The sequence below is a fragment of the Musca autumnalis genome, unplaced genomic scaffold (assembly GCF_047663935.1).
Source record: "Musca autumnalis isolate F117 unplaced genomic scaffold, ASM4766393v1 scaffold_4, whole genome shotgun sequence".
In the NCBI taxonomy this organism is placed as follows: domain Eukaryota; kingdom Metazoa; phylum Arthropoda; class Insecta; order Diptera; family Muscidae; genus Musca; species Musca autumnalis.
Genome location: NW_027411977.1, coordinates 250,867,286 through 250,886,468, shown reverse-complemented (window position 1 = coordinate 250,886,468; position 19,183 = coordinate 250,867,286). Strand labels below are relative to the sequence as shown.

General features: G+C 36.0%; 2 protein-coding genes across 2 annotated transcripts in view; both read left to right on the top strand.

The window, feature by feature from the left end:
• CrebA (Cyclic-AMP response element binding protein A) overlaps positions 1-19,183 on the top strand; it is a 220,645-nt gene that overhangs the window by 129,491 nt on the left and 71,971 nt on the right. The window lies entirely within an intron of this gene.
• LOC141402773 (uncharacterized) lies at positions 12,472-13,227 on the top strand. The gene is made up of 2 exons (XM_073984710.1): positions 12,472-12,658; positions 12,724-13,227. Exons 1-2 carry the CDS (start codon positions 12,553-12,555, stop codon positions 13,098-13,100), a joined length of 483 nt encoding a protein of 160 aa, XP_073840811.1. The 5' UTR covers positions 12,472-12,552; the 3' UTR covers positions 13,101-13,227.

The window sequence follows — 19,183 nt, the reverse complement described above, 5'->3', positions numbered from 1 at the left end:
TGTCGGAGTAACTCGGATTTTTTTTGCAACATATTCTATTCTATCTTTACTTTAAAATAACCCAGTAATTCTTCGATTTTGTAAAATTTGCAAGTGGCCATAGCCCCTTAAAATACTGTCTTCACAAAAAAGAGCTTCCCAGATTTTGAACACACTACTTTACAAAATGGTTTTACTGCAGGAACTAAATCCCCCATATGGTATGTAAGATGCCATATTTTGCACTGAAAAATATGTTACATCCCTAATGTGCATACGTAGCACGTTTTTATTATTTGTATATTAAAGCCTTTGACGCGATTGTCACTTTTTAATCAACATTACTCAAGTTTTATAATGCGATTACAGTTAAGAAGTCTAGCTATAGTTGCTATGAATAAAGATATCAATGTGATATATGAACGTGTATCGACATACAGGTAAATACAGACAGACATTTGCATATGTATGTTTGTGTGAACGCTTTTATGTTAAGAATTGTGTGGGTGTCAAGTAAAGCAACATTTCATTTACAAAACAAACAAGAATCCACGCTAGTAGAAGTTTCGCATGAAACTTACCTAATTTCTTTGGAATTAGGTATAGATTTTCCATAAAGAGACCCTATTGTGACAAACAGCTCAAACAGGGCGTGCGGGGGAGGATGGATGGAACGAAGCTCGGCGTGTGTATTTGCACAAATGTCTGTACAATTGTATGTATACATGTTTGTACGTGTCAAATACATAGCAGACATGGATCCAACTTTATAATCATCGTTACAAAATGCAGTCGAAGTCATTGTCACTTTAACGATCATCTTTAGCATACGTATGCAAATGACAGTGGAGGCATGGACGTCTGAGTGTCATTGAGTCCCATATTGATATTTTCCCATAAAACGAGTCTAAATGAAATGGAAATTGCAACTAGAATGGACACACCCGTTCATGTTGAACATACAAAAATGTGTATATCGACGTCGCATGTGGCCGGCGGCCACGCAACGATATCCTCAGACACATGCGTACGACCAAACACATTTACATATTGTGGCCGATTTCCTAGGGAAATGTTACGTCTGAGTTTTACGACTTTGAAACGACACTAAAAACTTCTAAATTTGTGAGTGTAGTTGTAGAGGTAATTTTAAGTTTTCACTTACGATGATGCTTTTACAGCAATGCGAGTCATAATCGTAAAAAATGCTAGTAATTCACATCTTTACGAATCTTTTGCCGTGGTATTGAAAAAATGCTCTAACTCCATTTTTTATATTATAAAACTGAAGGTGAGTTGCTTAAAACGAAGGGCGGCTTAGGTTATCTGTCCACCAATCGAATTGAAAACAATAAAATCCACAACAAATTTTGAGTCAACAACCTCTTCTTTCTTTTCCCAAGGGCAAGCAAGCGCATTAAAAGCTTTCACCACCTTTATTACATTTTTGAAATCTGTCTGGCGGCTATGGTGTCAATTGATTTTTTTTAATTGGCCAATTATCAGACTTGGGATGCTGCTGCTATTGATGATTTCTCAACAGAGTGGATTAGTTCTGTTGGTATGAAACGATTGATTTTGACAGGTTAGTTTGGCATCATACAAAATGATCTCCAATCGATATGTAAGGGAACGCCACTGCCTGTAAATTAGACGGGAAGATTTTAACTTTTAGTTTAAAGATTGTCCTTTTGGTGAAATAATGACATGACAAAAATCATACATGTGGGATACCTGCTATATTCATAATGGAAGCAATCATGTATGCCTTCCACACAAAACGCATTGTGAAAACAAATACATTTTGCAGTTCATCTCATGAGAATATGTATAACAGTAAAAAGAATTTAATTCCGATCACAATAGTAAACCATTCCAAATATATTTTTAGCTGCCATACTGACATTCTTGCATCGATATTGTCGTAATAAAGTTGCGTACATGAAACATAAATCCAAACTTTTAGAGACAAGCATTGTGGCTTAAATTTACCTTAGAGAGTCAAACATAGAAGGAGTTTGATGCAAAACATAAACATAACCCCCCAAAAAAAGACAGTGCAGCAATTCTTTGAACACAACAGTAGAATTGTTTATGCACGAGTGTATGCGTAAAGCATTGAGGCAGCATGCAGCAGCCGAATTCTTCCCTCAGCTTCAAAACGCTAAGGAGAAACCATAAAGTTTTAATCGTTATGATGCTATCACAAAACACTGCGCATAATGCCCCTAAGGAGAATTTTCAGCGTGCGAATAGAATATGCAACGGACGGCACAAGGAACCGACGTTTAAGAACATCTGTCATAACTTGAATAGCCAAGGTACACAAAGAAAAAGAAAAAAAACTATTGATTATTTCATCAGCATTTGTAGAAAACTTTACATTGTGACTAAACACAATGGACCTTCCCTTCCTTTCTCCTTACAGTAAATAAGCGAATGACCGTGTAGGTTGATTTGCAGAAACTGGACAATTCAAATTATTTCGACGGCCAATTTTTTTTTCTCAATGTAGTCGTTGCAGCTAGAGTTATGGGTGTTGTGTGTCCACCGCCGAATGGCTTTGTCGGGCTGGCTGTGGAATACCAGTGCTGCATTAGACAGATTTACTATGAACTGTAGAAGATTTTATGGATTTGAGCATAAAGATTGAAGTCTGAAGATATTCACACCTTGTTAAAAACATATTAAAGCTAAAGCATGTTTTAGAAGCTCCTCAACAATGGCAGCAGCACCAACAACCAATATCTCCGTCAAAATAGTAATCGAAACGAAACGAGTACATTTCATTGATCTACCATCGATAGTAAGTGCCAACAGCATTGATGATGGTCACCTCCTGACTCGTTGTGCCTCAATTGTGTCCACAATCAAGTTTTTGATGACTGTGTTTTCGTTTCGTCCATACCAACCGGATGCTTACCAGTTCAAAGGGGTGCTTGTATGGAGTGTAGGGGGTGTTGGAAGCGCATACATGGATATGTTTATAAAAATTTTTAAAACATACACATACACATAGGTGTCTACTTCATATTCATTCCTCCTATTTAATCTAACGTGCTAATGTGGGTGTTGCCAGTGTATGCACGGCTCACTACAAGACGAATGTGATGAGACTTTGTTTAATTTGATGTATGGAAAACATTGGCTTATGGCTTCATTAGTGCACCGCCTCCATCAAAAGATTTAGGTTTTCCCTTTGAGAACTCTGTCCTGGTGCAAAGGTGTGGAGAGGACTAACTAAAGTTAAATCATAAATTCGTCATGGTGTCTTGAAGGACCAGGTCATTGCTGTATTGTAATCAAGCGACAATATAGCCTTGCAAAAAATATGACTCTATCCTAGTGTCTGAACTAAAAGTCTCACGTTCGTTGCATTAAGTAAATTGTTAGTTACATACGTCTGGAATGCACATCACTCCTCCAGGTATCACAACATTAATATGTGAAGACATTTTAATATATTTAAGTACAGTAGACGAAGAAGATGATGATCTTCAATTGGAACACCAATGAAAATGGTTTTTATCATATAAAGATTAGGGTGTGGAAAAATACGCCCTTGTTTTATTGCGTTGAAGGGTGTGCGAAGATGTATAAAAGAAACACTTCCATGGATGACAGTTATTGTTTCTACCATATCATTATGGAGATCGATTTCTTACAAGATAATAAAATATAATGATCACCATCAGTGACAAACCGTGGTCGCAGTTGAATGGTAACAACAGCCACACATTTTTCTAGTGCAGATATAAACATAGAACCATGGGGTAACAAATAACGGGGTAACAAATAACTATATAACAAAATGGATGTGATAGGTGCATGTTTTGGTCCAGGCACCATAAAACGTAGTCCAAATTTACGTATTTTGTGAAAGCTGGTATTTATATCAATGTGGTGGGCATCGGTGGGCCATATGATTAAAATCTTATAACGACATTTGGTTCTAGAATTTTTCATTTATTTGAAATTCTTTTGTTTTTAAATTTTTTTGTTTTAAACATTTTTTGTTTTTATTTTATTTATGTATTATAATAAAAAATAACAATCAAATTATACAAAAAATGGCTCTAGCATCTAAGGATATTGGTTAATATTTGTTTCTTAGTAGGATTCACACCACGTCACGTGGGGAAGTACTAATACCAGCAAAAGGGGCCAAGCCCTTTTAGATTACTTGAATACTAACGACCTAATAACACTTAACACAGGGAATACACCCACCTTTGTTAACAAGATTAGGGAAGAGGTATTAGATATAACAATATGCTCCGAAAATCTTATAAACGATGTGCAGAATTGGAGGGTCTCGGAAGAGCACTCCTTCTCAGATCATCGGTACATAAGATTCGAACTAACTCGGCCACCGCCGAAACCTATAGGTTTCCGAAATAAATCCAAAACCAACTGGATAAAATTTGGAAAACTAATAAAAGAAAGGCTAGGGCAGGATAGCTATGGATGCTTAAGCACGGACGATATAGACAGAAATGTCAACATTATAACGGAGGTCTTAGTAAAGTCATTCGAAGAAAGTTGTTCCCTACGAGAGAGGAAATCTGCCTACAAAAAACCCTGGATGACAGGAGAAATTCGTAACAAAGGCAAAGAGGTCCGAAGGCTTTACAACAGAGCTCGACGTAAAAAATTAGCTGCATTCTGGGATAACTATCACAAAAAAATTAAAGAATACAACAAAATGACTAGAACAGCAAAGCGAAATTCCTGGACTCTTTTTTGAACAGGTAGACAGCGTAAATGATGTATCAAAAATAAAAATATTTCTATCGAAAACCCATACACAAACCGAGATTATGGTGAATGATATGGGAAATAAGATGGAAACAATCGAGGACACACTGGGGCTTTTGATGAATACGCATTTCCCACCGAGCACTACGCAAATGTAGGGATATTGGCAGGTGGGGAAAATGCTACGGACGAAGCACCAAACATTGATGAAACAATGGTTAAAGATGCCATCAACAGTTTCAAACCTTTTAAAGCAGCGGGACCAGACCAAGTCTTTCTGGCCTTACTCCAAAAGGAGGTGGACTATATTTCGTCCAAATTAGCTGGTAGGAGGCGAGGGTAGTGTTTATCCCCAAACCTGGAAAGGCTAGCTACGCAATTCCTAAGTCTTATCGCCCGATAAGTCTAACTTCTTTCTTACTCAAAACCATGGATTAAGAGCAAGATCCCAAACGATATGCTTAAATACAAACAACATGCATACCTTAAAGGCAGATCAGTGGACACCGCTTTACATGAGGTAGTACAACACATCGAAAACACCTTCGACAAGAAGATGTATACACTGGCAGTATGCATTGACATCGAGGGGCTTTCAATAACGTCAGCACTGAAACCCTTATCCAATCCTTAGATAATTTTTATGTGGACCGGGCCCTTAGGAACTGGGTAAGCAATATGCTAAGGAATAGGTGGATAAGTTGCGGGCTACACGACGTAACGAAACGGGATAAAGTTGGTCAGGGAACGCCACAAGGCTGGATTTTGTCACCTCTCCTGTGTGTTACTACCATAAATTGCCTACTGAGGACTTTAAACAAAGAGGGATTTGAACCAGTCTGTTATGCAGACGACGTTATAATACTTCTGAGGGGAAAGAACCCTAATTTGTTGTGTAGAAGGGCCGAAGCGGCCCTAAAACTTGCGTATAACTGGGCTAGACCAAGAGGTCTAAACGTAAACCCGGAAAAAACATAAATATGTCTTTTCACTAGGAAAACAAAACTGGATCACATCGAGGAACCTGTTTTCCCTAACAAGACTATTAAGAATTCCAATAAGGTCAAATATTTGGGAGTAATCCTGGATAGGAAAACTAAATGGAAGGATCATATCCAAGAACGAGCCAACAAAGCATACAGATGTTGGCCAACCTGTAGAAGGGCCATAGGCTCTAAATGGGGTCTCAATTCAAAGATGACACACTGGCTATACAAAAGCGAAGACCCATCCTAACATACGCGTCAGTAGTCTGGTGGGCAGCGATGGATAAAAAATATAATATAACAATTTTACAAAAAGTCCAAAGAATGTGCTGCCTAGGAGTAAGTGGTGCTATGAGGACAACATCAACGAGGGCATTACAAACTATTCTATACATACACCCAATAGAAATTCAGAAAAGGTATGAAGGTGACAGACGAGTGGATCGAAAAGGACCACGTAACATACCATCAACAAATTCTACAGGTAACAACGGGGGAGTCAATGGATAACGTTAATTCGGACCGTATACCTGAAACAATTGTATTTGCCTAGTGTGAAACATTAATACCTGGCAGAGACTCGTGGATCAGCGGGACCCTAGCTGAAAAGCCTCATGGAAACTGCTGTTGTACAGACGGCTCGATGTTAGGCGGGAGGATGGGACTGGGAATTTTTATTGAAGAACCTGAGACCGAAATCTCTCTTCGGTTGCCGGATGACAATACGGTCCTTCAAGCGGAGATCAGGGCGATCACAGAGTGCCTGAACTGGTTTAATACTAACTCGAGACCAACTACCGTTAACGTCCTTACGGACAGTAAAATGGCAATCAATGCAATAACATCCAAGACAGTAAAATTGAAAACTGTATTGGACTGCATAAATACGATAAACAATTATTCCTAGCAAGGAATAGTTCGTATCATATGGGCACCAGGCCATGCGGGGATTAAAGGTAATAAAAGAGCAAATTCTTTGGCAAAAAATGGCAGGGAATTAGCAACAATAAACTTATACAGCGCAAAGCCTCTAAATGCGTCACGTCTAGAGTTAAAAAATTGGGCAAAACATACCCATACATCCCTATGAAATAGAAAGGAGATAGGAAAAACCACTAAGATTCTCTGGGGGGACCCAAACGAAGATTAAACTAAAAACTTACTATTATTAGGTAAGGCAGACATTAGTAGGCTAACAGGTACCCTTACTGGTCACTTGGGCCTACAAGCTCATCTGGATAAAATTAAATGCGCAGATAACAGCTTATGCGGGGCATGCGGAGAGGATGACGAAACGTTGGAACACTTTCTTTGCCAATTTCCAGCTTTCGCAAATATCAGGTCCCAGCCTTTAGGGACCGACACTATACCGGGACTTAATCAGATAACGGTAAATGATGTTAAACAGTTAAGGGCACAGAATTCCTAAAAAAATAAAGATACCAAATACGACCCTTTCTTCAATTAGTCTAGAGCGCACAACAGGCCTATTCTGGCCAAGTGTATGTCCATTGGACATGTGGCGACTTGCGCCCCTCTTTTCAACCTAACCTACTAGGATTCTGTAACTCTTTTTGTCGTTGCCGATAAATGACGGGATAACTAAACCCCTAAATTATGAATGGCAAGTTTAAATATATGTCGACAACACTTTTTATATATTAACGATATTTTTATTTTGGTCGGTAACTTTTCGAAAAATTTCGTTAACTACCGAAGCAAACATACATTTTCATAATTGTCGGTAATTCTTTCCTTACTATGAAGCATGGCACAATTACCCAGGTATGTTGTTTGTGTTGTTGCGGAAATTTCAACAAAAATAATTTTTTATAAAGGGATTTGACATTTCATTTTGGATCAGCTGGTGTGATACCACTACCTGTTAGTTCTAAAATAATAAATCGGAGTGAATATTATAATTTTTTCAATAAGTTTTTGTTGTTGGTATGTCCTAGAAGATAAACAGCTATTGGATAATTATTTTACATAAGTAGATACATACATTTATTTGCAAACAATACAATTGCTATTGTTGTATCTTCTTTAAACGTAACCTGAACTAGAATTTTCGATGACTTCATTTCAATAACGGTGAACGTGTCAAAAACAAATGAATTTTTTTGTTTATGGAGCTTCCATGCAATTTGAATTATTTTCGAAACATTTGTAAGCAAAGCTAATGGCATTTCGACAACAATAAACACTTCAAAACAAAACAATCGGTATAGACCTCATCAGTGGGGCGCTTCATGATCAGCCAGAAATAAAATGTTAATGTCTATATACATGTGAATTTTCTAAACCGACGATATTATTTTTATTTCTATCTTATCAATCATAATCTGATGATGTTTAACCCCGCTTCTCGCATGTGGATGCTTTTTGTAGCTGAACGAACTATTTATTAAAATAGGGAACTTCAATAAACTGGAAACCCCCATCAGAATTAATCACCAGCAAAAAAGTAAAGATAAGTAGAGAGGTGAATGAGAGCGAGCTATACAGATGTGCGGGTAAACAGTCAAACCCATATATAATAAAATAATCACTTTAATAACAACAAGAAAGAATAAGTGAATTTTTAGTAGTTACCGACAACAATCGTTCAAAGTAAACTGTTAAAATTTCGGTAATTACAAATATTATCGGTATGTTAGGGCTCAACATAAAGTACTCATTAATCCTTATGGCTATATCACACCATATGCTTTTTCACATGTATGACATCAGCTGGTCTGTATATTAGTATACCCAAGGCCTACATAAGGTCGGCCAATAAGCCCAGCTGATTATTGGTCTGTTCCAGTACTGCAAGAATCTACTATTTTTTCCTATTTTTTCCGATAACATAAAGGAAAAAATGTTATCGTAGTAAAAAATAGTAGCTTCTTGCAGGTTCTGGAACAACATATGTTTGATATCAACATCATTATTGTGATTTAAAATACAAGAAACTAAAATCACAATAATGTAAAATCTATTAGTTTTGTTGTCAAATGTTGTTAACAGTATTCTGAATGGCCGACCGTTCGAGATTTATCTTGCGCTCCAACCACTACACACGGTGTCGTAGGGGTTTTTTGAACATTTCAGGCTATTTTCTCAGGAAGTATGGTTTTGCCCCTGATGAAACTTGTACCGCCGTATGGGGGGCCGTGAATACAAGTTGTTACAACAAAAATTAACACGATTCGAGATCAGGACCTAAACTGAACTTTTCGAAATTTTGTGTGGGAGGCACCCGAAGGCGTGGACTGATTGAGTCCATATTGAAAGCTCATCTAAGTTTGGTAGAAATTTCACGATGTGCAAAGTATGGATCAAATCGGTTACTCCCTTCAAGAGTTATCGTGCGCACAACTTTTCCGAACATTTTCGAACTTTTGTGGGCGAGGTACCGGAAGGAGTGAACCGATATAACTTATCTTCGAACTTAAACTAAGTTAAGACAGACGGACGGACATTGCTAAATCGACTCCAAATTGTCTGAAACACATTTCGTTCAGACATACGTGGGGTCTAAAACCATTATTTCGATGAGGCACATTTTGCCCGTATGAAAGGGTATATACCCTCGTTAGCATAAATGCTGAGGGTATAAAAATTGCGTTTTTGCAAATCTATATATATAAAAGAGTAGTGAGGTGAGTGACTGACTGACTGATTCATCAGCGCCCAGACGAAACCGCTGAAGCTAGAAAGTTGAAATGTTGGGTGTAGGTTGCTGTTGGTGTGAAGGGGTGAGATAAGGCTGGGTTTTTGGAAATTCGACCTAGAAGCGTACGAAAAGTACTAAAAGGTACTAAATATGGTACCCTTTGTATTAGGTAAACGGTAAGAGCTAGAATTCTGAAATTTGGAATGAGGGTAACTGATGGAGAGCTAGAAAGATGTACCAACGGGTTTTTGGAAATTCGAACTACAAGGGTACGAAAAGTACTAAATGGTACTAAATTTAGTACAATTTGGATTTGTGTGAACGGATAGAGCTGGAATCCTGAAATTTGAAATTAGGTTAACTTGTGGAGAGTAACAAAGAAAGGTTTTTGGAAATTCGAACTATAGGTGCACGAATAGTACTAAATGGTACTAAATTTAGTACAATTTGGATTTGGGTGAACGGATAGTGCTGGAATACAGGCATTTGGAATGAGGGTCACTGATGAAGAGTAAGAGTGAAAGGTTTTTGGAAATTCGAACTGTAAGGGTACGAAAAGTACTAAATGATACTAAATTTAGTACAATTTTGATTTGGGTGAACGGATTGAGCTGGAATACAGACATTTGGAATGAGGGTCACTGATGAAGAGTAACAATGAAAGGTTTTTGTAGATTCGAACTATAAAGGTACGAAAAGTACTAAATAGTACTAAATTTAGTACAATTTGAGTTTGGGTGAACGAATAGAGCTGGAATCTTGAAATTTGGAATGAAGGTCACTGATGAAGAGTAAAAAAGAAACGTGTTTGGAAATTCGAATTACAAGTGTACGAAAAGTACTAAATGGTACTAAATTTAGTACAATTTGGATTTGGGTGAACGGATAGAGCTGGAATACAGACATTTGGAATGAGGGTCACTGATGAAGAGTAAGAATGAAACGTTTTTGGAAATTCGAATTACAAGTGTACGAAAAGTACTAAACGGTACTAAATTTAGTACAATTTTGATTTGGGTGAACAGATTGAGCTGGAATACAGACATTTGGAACGAGGGTCACTGATGAAGAGTAACAATGAAAGGTTTTTGGAAATTCGAACTATAAGGGTACGAAAAGTACTAAATTTAGTACAATTTGGATTTGGGTGAACGGATGGAGCTAGAATCCAGAAATTTGAAATTAGGGTCCCTGGTGGAGAGTAATAAAGAAAGGTTTTTGGAAATTCGAATTATAAGTGCACGAAAAGTTCTAAATGGTACTAAATTTAGTACAATTTGGATTTGGGTGAACGGATTGAGCTGGAATCCTGAAATTTGTAATGAGGGTCACTGATAAGTATCTTTTCAAAAAATGTTTTTTGTCTGAGCGCTTTGGTATGTAAATTTGAAAACGTGGTTCAATGCGACATTTTTGTTAACTAGAAGGTATTTACCCCCTGATATTAAAAAATCCTATATTGAAATGCCTTCAAAAAATTTGCCGTTATATACGGTTGACATACCGGTGCACATTAAGTACAATATTTTGTAAAGAAGTTTTCTAAACTTTCATGCCACAAATTCCGAATTGCGGTTGGAAAATGTGCAGAAGATCTTCAAAATACTCTATACCTTCAAAATATCTCTTCTAATAAACGTGGATTGAAGTGGAGCTTCTATATCCTCTGAGTATTCAAGGTCCAAATTTAAAGAAAATTGGACAATATACATTTGATCTTCTTTAAAAATACACTAAGTCGAGAGGTACCGTTATATGGGGATATACGAAAACGTGGCCGAAAATTTAACGGACCTACTGGGCGAAACCGCTAAAGCTAGAACCTTGAATTGTGAATGTGCGTGATTGTTGTTGTGAAGGGGTGAGATAAAGTTTAGTGTTTGGAAATTCGTACTGGAAGAGAATGCAGTGTTAGTGAAGGGGTAAAACCAGGAGTCAAATCTGAAATTTGCAATATGATACGTAGTTTTGGAAATTCGAAATAAAAAATATGGTAGCTGTGTAGGGATGCGATACGGCAATTTTTTTTTTTTTAATTCTGACTACAATCGAAAAAATATTGGTAATAAAAATAGGTCTTAGTACAACAGAATCTCCAGTATTCACCATTCCCGTATTAAATATTGTTTATGTATATTTCGTTTCCTTTCCGCATACGAAGTAGCGGGCATTTGCTAGTATAAATATAAATAAGAGCAATTATGAATTTAATGTGAAGTTTAAAAGATTGAAACTGTTTTAAAATAATAAATTTTTTGCATTGTTCTTGTCCATTGAAATTTGCTTGAATAAATTTAATCCCTGATTATAAAAATTATCACGGTTAATAGGTGTGAAATTAAAAAAAAAAATCTGTGATTTCCTTTCCCGAATAATGGAGGTTTACGGATAATCGATTTGCAGATAATCCAGGTTCGACTGTATTTATAAAACGAACAAATGACTGATTGGTCGAAAGGTGGGAGAAAATATTCACATATAGGATACGCAATATAATCCTCTTTGACAATAACAATTGTTGTTAGATCAACCATATTTTTCTCTGCACTTTTGTCAGTAGTTAAAGGTAACTATTTTCAGAAGATGCTGAAATTAAAAGTATTCGAAAATATGGAGATCAATAACAACCCCAAACGACCAGACATACCAACGCAAAGAAAAATCAACTTAAAATTTAAATAATTTTAGTTCAGACATATGTGGGATGTGAACTCAGTAGGGACATTTCTGGTTGTATATCTTATTCACTATTAGGCTGGCTGATAGTTTAAAAGCTTATGCAGTAGCAAATTCAGGTTTTCTAATAGATATTATGTAATTCAAAGACAGGATGTTATTTCATCGTCTTCGATACACATATAGTCAAGGTTCATTATAAACGTGTTTGACTGTATTTGAATGTATGACTGGGTATATCACCGCTGTATTGAAAATCGTTCGAGAGTAAAGAACATACATACGTATTTGCGTTATAAATAATTAAAAAAGCAAGAAACAATAACAAACTCAATTGGTTTGCACTTTATTTGTTTTATTTTAGTTTTTGCACACTGTCAATTAATCTCTCCCTCTCACAATGCAAAAGCACTGCTCATCAGTACGCCGCAGCACATTGATTGGAACACATCATTACTAAGCGTCAGCAAGCAGATTTACTTTTATAGAGAGATGGTGACCAAGGAGTTACTAATTGTCTTATTTATAAGCGTATTGTGCTCCTCATATCCTAGATCCGTTTCCGTCATTGGAGATGTTTACATTGTAGTTGAAAATGGTATTGTTTGTTGAACTTTTAAACGTCTATACAAATTTTTGAAAATAATTAAATTTCAAAATTAGGTATTTTCCGATGTGATAAGATAACTTGTCCCGCGGAAGCCGAACGATGCCTAGTAACCAAAGAAAAGGACCCCAAAGATCCTTCAATACTAGTACGCACCAACATATGCTATTCGAGGACGGGCCAAGAACTAAGCAATTCTGTGAATAACGAAACCGTTGATCCAAGTACCCAAATAAGTTTGCACGTCGAAGGAAATCGAAGCGGTGGAATCAGTTCAGTCAATTCAATAAATAATGGAAATTCCAATGATTTTGACTCTGAAGAGTTTGCTGCCAACATGGAGATATTCAGGAATAATCTAAACCAGGAAATGTATAATTTGAATAGGGAACTGAGTCAAATGTCTCAAAACTTGGCAAATATGTTTGGCTAATTTGAAGAAAAAACCTGATTTGTCATTTAATAGATAACAGCATGAAATAAAAAATCGTCGAATTTGCACCATAACAACTTTAGTAATAAAAACAAATAAAATTCAGTAAATCGGTAAAATTAACCCATTCCACCAGTGCTCGACTAATTTTTTAACTAAAACAATTAGGCAACGACTTATTAAAACAAGTAAAAAAGTATCAGTCGGCTTTGCCGACAGCCTCAGCCTGTATATATGGAAAAATTGTTTTCCCAAAAAACGTATGTAATTAGGGGGTTTTGAAAATGATGGATTAAAGATCAAAAGTTTTGCGGAGGAGATACTAAAAGGAATGGATCGACATTGACCATTATGGAAGTGGATCTTCAGGCATATGGTGCCATATGGACTTGCCCCTGAAAAACTTTTACCATCGTAATTGAGGCAGCGAATGAAAGTTGCTTCAACAAGCAAAGTGATTCGATATCAGGTCTTAAAGTGAGCTTATCCGAAATTTTGTATGGGATGTACCGGATGGAGTGGACAAATATAGTCCATATTTGAACTTAATCTATATCTGGTAGATATATAAGGATGAGTAGAGTATGGACCAATTCGGCCACTCCCTTCAAGAGTTACCGTACGAACAATTTTTCCGAACATTTTTGAACTTTTGTGGGGGTGGTTCCTGAAGGAGTGGACCGATATGGCTTATCTTCAAACTTTAACTATATTTGAACAAAATATTACTAAGGCCCAATCTTGCACTCCAACCACCTCACACGGTGTGATAGGGGTTTTTTGCAACTTTCATGTTTTTTCTCAGGAAGTATGGACTTGCCCCTGATGAAACTTGGGGCAGCGAATACAAGTTGCTTAAACAAAAATCAAAGCGATTCGAGAGATGGCCCTAAAGTGAACTTTTTCGAAATTTTGTGTGGGGGGTACCCGAAGGAGTGGACCGATATAGCCCATATTCGAACTTAAACTAAGTTTGGGCAAAATATTACGAAAGCCAAATTTTGGACGGAATCGGTTGACCCATTCGAGAGTTATCGTGCGCACCAGCCAGCCAGACAGACAGACGGACGAACATTGCTCAATCGACTCCAAATTGTCTGAAACACATTTCGTCCAAACATACTTGGGGTCTAAAACCATTATTTCGATGAGGCACATTTTGCCCGTATGAAAGTGTATATACCCTCGTTGGCATAAATGCTGAGGGTATAAATACAAACAGCAAAGTGCGAAAGAAACCAATAAATAATGGAAATGGTATAAAAAGAAGGGTATATACAATATACAAGATTATGGAAAGAAAAGTGTGAATGAAAACATTTGAATTAAATTGAAAATATTAGATTCTTCAGAAAATAAGTAGAAACATTTAAATTTAATTTTAATTGGCTCCGATTTTACTCAAGGCGTGGTACACGTTCTACACCTCATATATTTTTTATGCGCAATTTATAGATCAAAATAGAAATCAATTAAGTTTGGATTGTGCTGGGCACACCATAATAAATTCTGACCATAATAAAAGCTCCGTTTGTGTGCTTTTTTAATGGTAAAAGTTGTAAAAGAGCAAACTGTCAAAAATGAGTTCCACATTAACCCATGAGTAATGAAATGTAATGGAAACTTCTGCTTTTTTAATACATTCATCAATCGGTTGTATATGAAGTATTCTCTTAAGTGAATGGTTTTGATATACATATGTACATTAATCGCATATAAAGTGTTGTCGAGCATACTGTGTGAACGGTTAAAACCCATGGTCAATAAAATAATCGGGTCATACCAATGCGGTTTTAGACCTGGTAAGTCGACAATTGACCAAATCTTCACACTGCGCCAAATATTGGAGAAGACCCACGAAAGACAGATCGACACATAAAACCTATTCGTCGACTCAGCGGTTAAAAAATAGGACGAGATGCGAATATATATATACAGCCAGAGACAAAAACAGCACGATATACAATAAAGATGCAATGACTAATAAATGACTTTATCTACCTCGGCACCGCCATAAATAAAACCAACAATATAAGCATTGAAATAAAGAGAAGAATAATATTAGCCAACAGATGCTAAATAAACAGTTTAAAATAAACAGTTTAAAAGCAAAACCACCTCTCGTCAAACAAAACTTACACTTTACCGGACACTGATACTACCCGTTCTTATGTATGGATCTGAAGCATGGGTACTTGCGAATGCAGATGAGGCAGAACTTGGTGTGTTTGAGAGAAAAATTCTTCGAAAGATTAAACGTATCGAACTACAACGTTGCGTTGGTTTGGCCATGTCGGCAGGATGGATAAAGATGCCCCCGCCAAAAAGGCATTTGAATACAAGCCACTCGACGGTATACGCTCAAGGGAAGGCCAAAACTCCAATGAAAAGACCAAGTTGAAGAAGATATCACAAAACATGGCGTCCAAAATGGAGAAGTAAGGCAAAAGATCGGTGCGTTTGGAAATCTATTCTTAGTTCGGCTTATGGAACAAGACGTTCTGTTTAGTATAAAAGCCATCTAAGTTAGTAAGTCTGTCCGGTTAGTTCTTGGATCTGATAAATATCTCGACCTTATGCATCCAGTATCATTTCTGTCCATAAAAATACCTCCAGGGCAATATAAAACTCCTCAGATTGAGGCGACTGGATTTTTTTATCGTAAACTAGAGACTTTCCCCTACATTTTAAAAAATATGGAGTCTCCCAAATAGTCCCAACATTAGTAAAACTCAACATAAATTTATAGTACTGATATTAAAAATACCGGAAAAAATCATTTACAAGGAAGTGATTTTTAAGAAAGTTAGAAAACTATTTATGAATATATTTTTTTCGTAAAAACCTTGTCAATGTCAGCAACTATAAGCTTCATTCTGGAATTTGTACATTTACCTATTTAATTTTTTGTCATAAGCTGCGAGCGAATGTTTTGCGGATGTATTGTACGTGTTTAAGGCACCACATACAAATTTCGACTTAACTGGACATATTACCACCGTGAATTTGCAAAAATTGTACTGGATATTAACAATTTGATGTATTTAGAGTATATTTATTTCAGTCGCAATCAAATTTGTTGCCATAAATTTTTCAATTTTTGTCCACGGGAAGAACCACCGCAGTGCAGTGGTCGGAATCACGGTGTAATGAATAAGGTGGCTAAATGTCTGGGACCAAACACCTGCTTAAGGGGCTTCTACACGATATGTGACTGCACGGCAACTGTCACTGTTTTTTCGCCCATTCCTTCTGCACAGATTTCTATTCATAAAAAAATGCATATAAATGGATAACATACGATTAATTCACAATTATAATGAATTTGATAGCTCGGAGGAAAACACCTGCTATTACTGTGTCACCTTGTGTATGGTTGAAATCTAAGTATTTCAAGTGGTAAGAGTTCGCTATTACTCAATAGATGGCGCTGTTTCGGCAACTTAAAAATAAAAATTTTACCACTCTGGTTCAATCAATTAGTTAACCCATGGTAGAATAAAGTAAAGGTAGGCCACAGCTCACAGCTGATTACAATTTTTTTCTTTTTATGGCCTAATCTGTCAAAAGCAAGGTTGACATTTTGTACTGTTTTTGTCATTATGCAATCATAAAGGTAGATGTATCGCTGAATTGTTTCAACAAAAAACTTCTGCTGTAACACTATGTCTTAAAATTGAAAACATGGACAAAAAATGTGTATTCGCGTGGCAAAATAAAATTGTTGATTTTTTTTAGCAAAACTTACGAATGAAAGTTTTATCAAATATTGATATTAATTTAAATTTTTTCCAAAAGTACGGGAATGTAAAAATTACAATTTTTGTAAAAATTCTGCTGACATTTATCTGCAAATCGGATGCCAGCAATCACGATGTCAGATTAGCCAAACTTGTCAAGTAGAAAATAAGTGAATGACATTTTTTCACTGTCATACGTTTGGGAAGAACTTTTCCTATTTTTGGAACACTTTACAAACAAGAATATTCTGGAGCTTAGCTAAAGAAATGTTTTTACACTATATGGCACTTTTAACATATAAAAAGTGAAGCTCTAAGTTCCATATGTTTTTGTAATACGGGATAGCTATGCGGGTACATCTACCATTAATATTGTACCATGCCATTTGACGTTTTAAGCCGTAGCTGCAGGGTGGCATTTCTCAGTGATTTTCATACCTGGCCTACCTCTCCTTTATTGTACCATGAGTTAACCCATTATGCAATTAGCACCCAATCTGTCAATTCGGCTTGAACTACTTTCAATCAAAGTAGTTTTGTTTCGTATTTTCTGATTGACTTTACTGCATTATACATTGTCAACAGTGTTTGCTGCAAAAAAGAAAATAATTTGCAATAAAAGGAGAATATTTAGATTCTCATAATTATGCACTCGTAAACATTAACAGAATGAAAATAATTCAAAACATTTAATTTTTATTACACGTTTATGATGAAAAGAAGTATTTTATGGTTTCAAATTTCGAAGTTTCAAATATCATGAGTAGACCCTATTACATTTTGAAAATCAAAATTACAAAAAAAAAATTAAAAATAAAGCTGATTGTCACTTCTACCTTCTATAAATGCGCCTTGATGCACATATACATTATGCATACGACACTTTTAAATCAGGTCTCTCTATTGTGAAATGGATATTTATGAACCACTCTGTTGTTATCCGATTACTTGAATTCATTGCTTTGAATCAGTGCAGCAACTAGCAACATTGCACACAGTGGTTTATAATAATGAATAATGGTTTATAATAATGCTTCCGGTTTAGGGTGGTTCATATTATTCACCATCCCAAAACGGCGCATAATGTGAACCGCCTTTTTGTTATCGCTCTATTTCCGACCAAGTCGTGTAAAGCTAGGACATAAACCATGAACAATGACAAGGGATGCCGAGTTACTTTTATTCAACATTAATGCTCGACTCTTCCAACTCCTCACATATTTTTTTCCGAGAAAAACAAAATATTTGTTAAATTTTATTTTTGGCAATTTATATTGAGTTGCATGGTCATCAAACTCAATTTGGTGAGAGCATTCCGTCGTCTATATTTTATTTTGTCTATGCTTTTCAACAATGTCGAAAAAATTACAGTTAGACAACAAATGTATTGCAAAGGCCAAAATTGTAAAAAAAAGTCATATTAATTGTTCACTTATGGCAACAATTATGTAAAAACTATATGGTTTTTTGTTCACAACTCTTGCTGTTGGCCCTCAAAACAATAGTTCGTCAAAATATACAAAGTTTATTTGCAAATTATAACAAATACGGACTAAAATAAGAATTACAGTCGGACCTCGATTATCCGTGATGGTCGGGACCGGAGGCATTACGGATAATCGATTTTCCCGGATAATGGAGGTAATGCTTTTATGCAGTTTTTGAACATATTTTTAATTAAAAATGACATAATATTGTATAATAATATGAAAATCTGCAATTTTTATTAAATTGGTTAATAAGGATAAATTGGTTTTACCAAATTTTAGAAGGATAAATCATCATATTCATCAGGATCATATTCATCTGAATTGACTTTGTCCCATGGTTTTTGTGATACCATAAATACACAAATTAATATGGGAGAATATGTAATATGGGAGAATTTCCAGTTTTCGTTTGTTTACCTTTTGTTTGCTTATTCAGATTAATTGGAAAGTGTGTTTTTAATCCCGGGCAATGAAGATTATAACGAAAAATAGAAGAAAAAGTCCAACATTTCTATTCTATCACGGATAATGGAGGTTCCCGGATAATCGATTCACGGATAATCGAGGTTCAACTGTACCTACCACTTTGAGGTGACAATAAATGTATTACATAGGGAAAAACAGTACTATAAAACTAATAATTTTTTGTAGTCATTATACATTTTTATGACTTTTGGGCTAATAACACTGTGCAACAAAATTCAATTTTTTTTCAAAATGATAGGAAAAATCGTGTAGATTATGAAAGTAGAGCTAAAAATATGAGACACGTGTATCGGCGTTTTAAAAGTTTACGTCGGAAAGTAACCAAAATAGGCGGGGCAAGTCCGCCCATTTTTAATTTTTTCAAAAT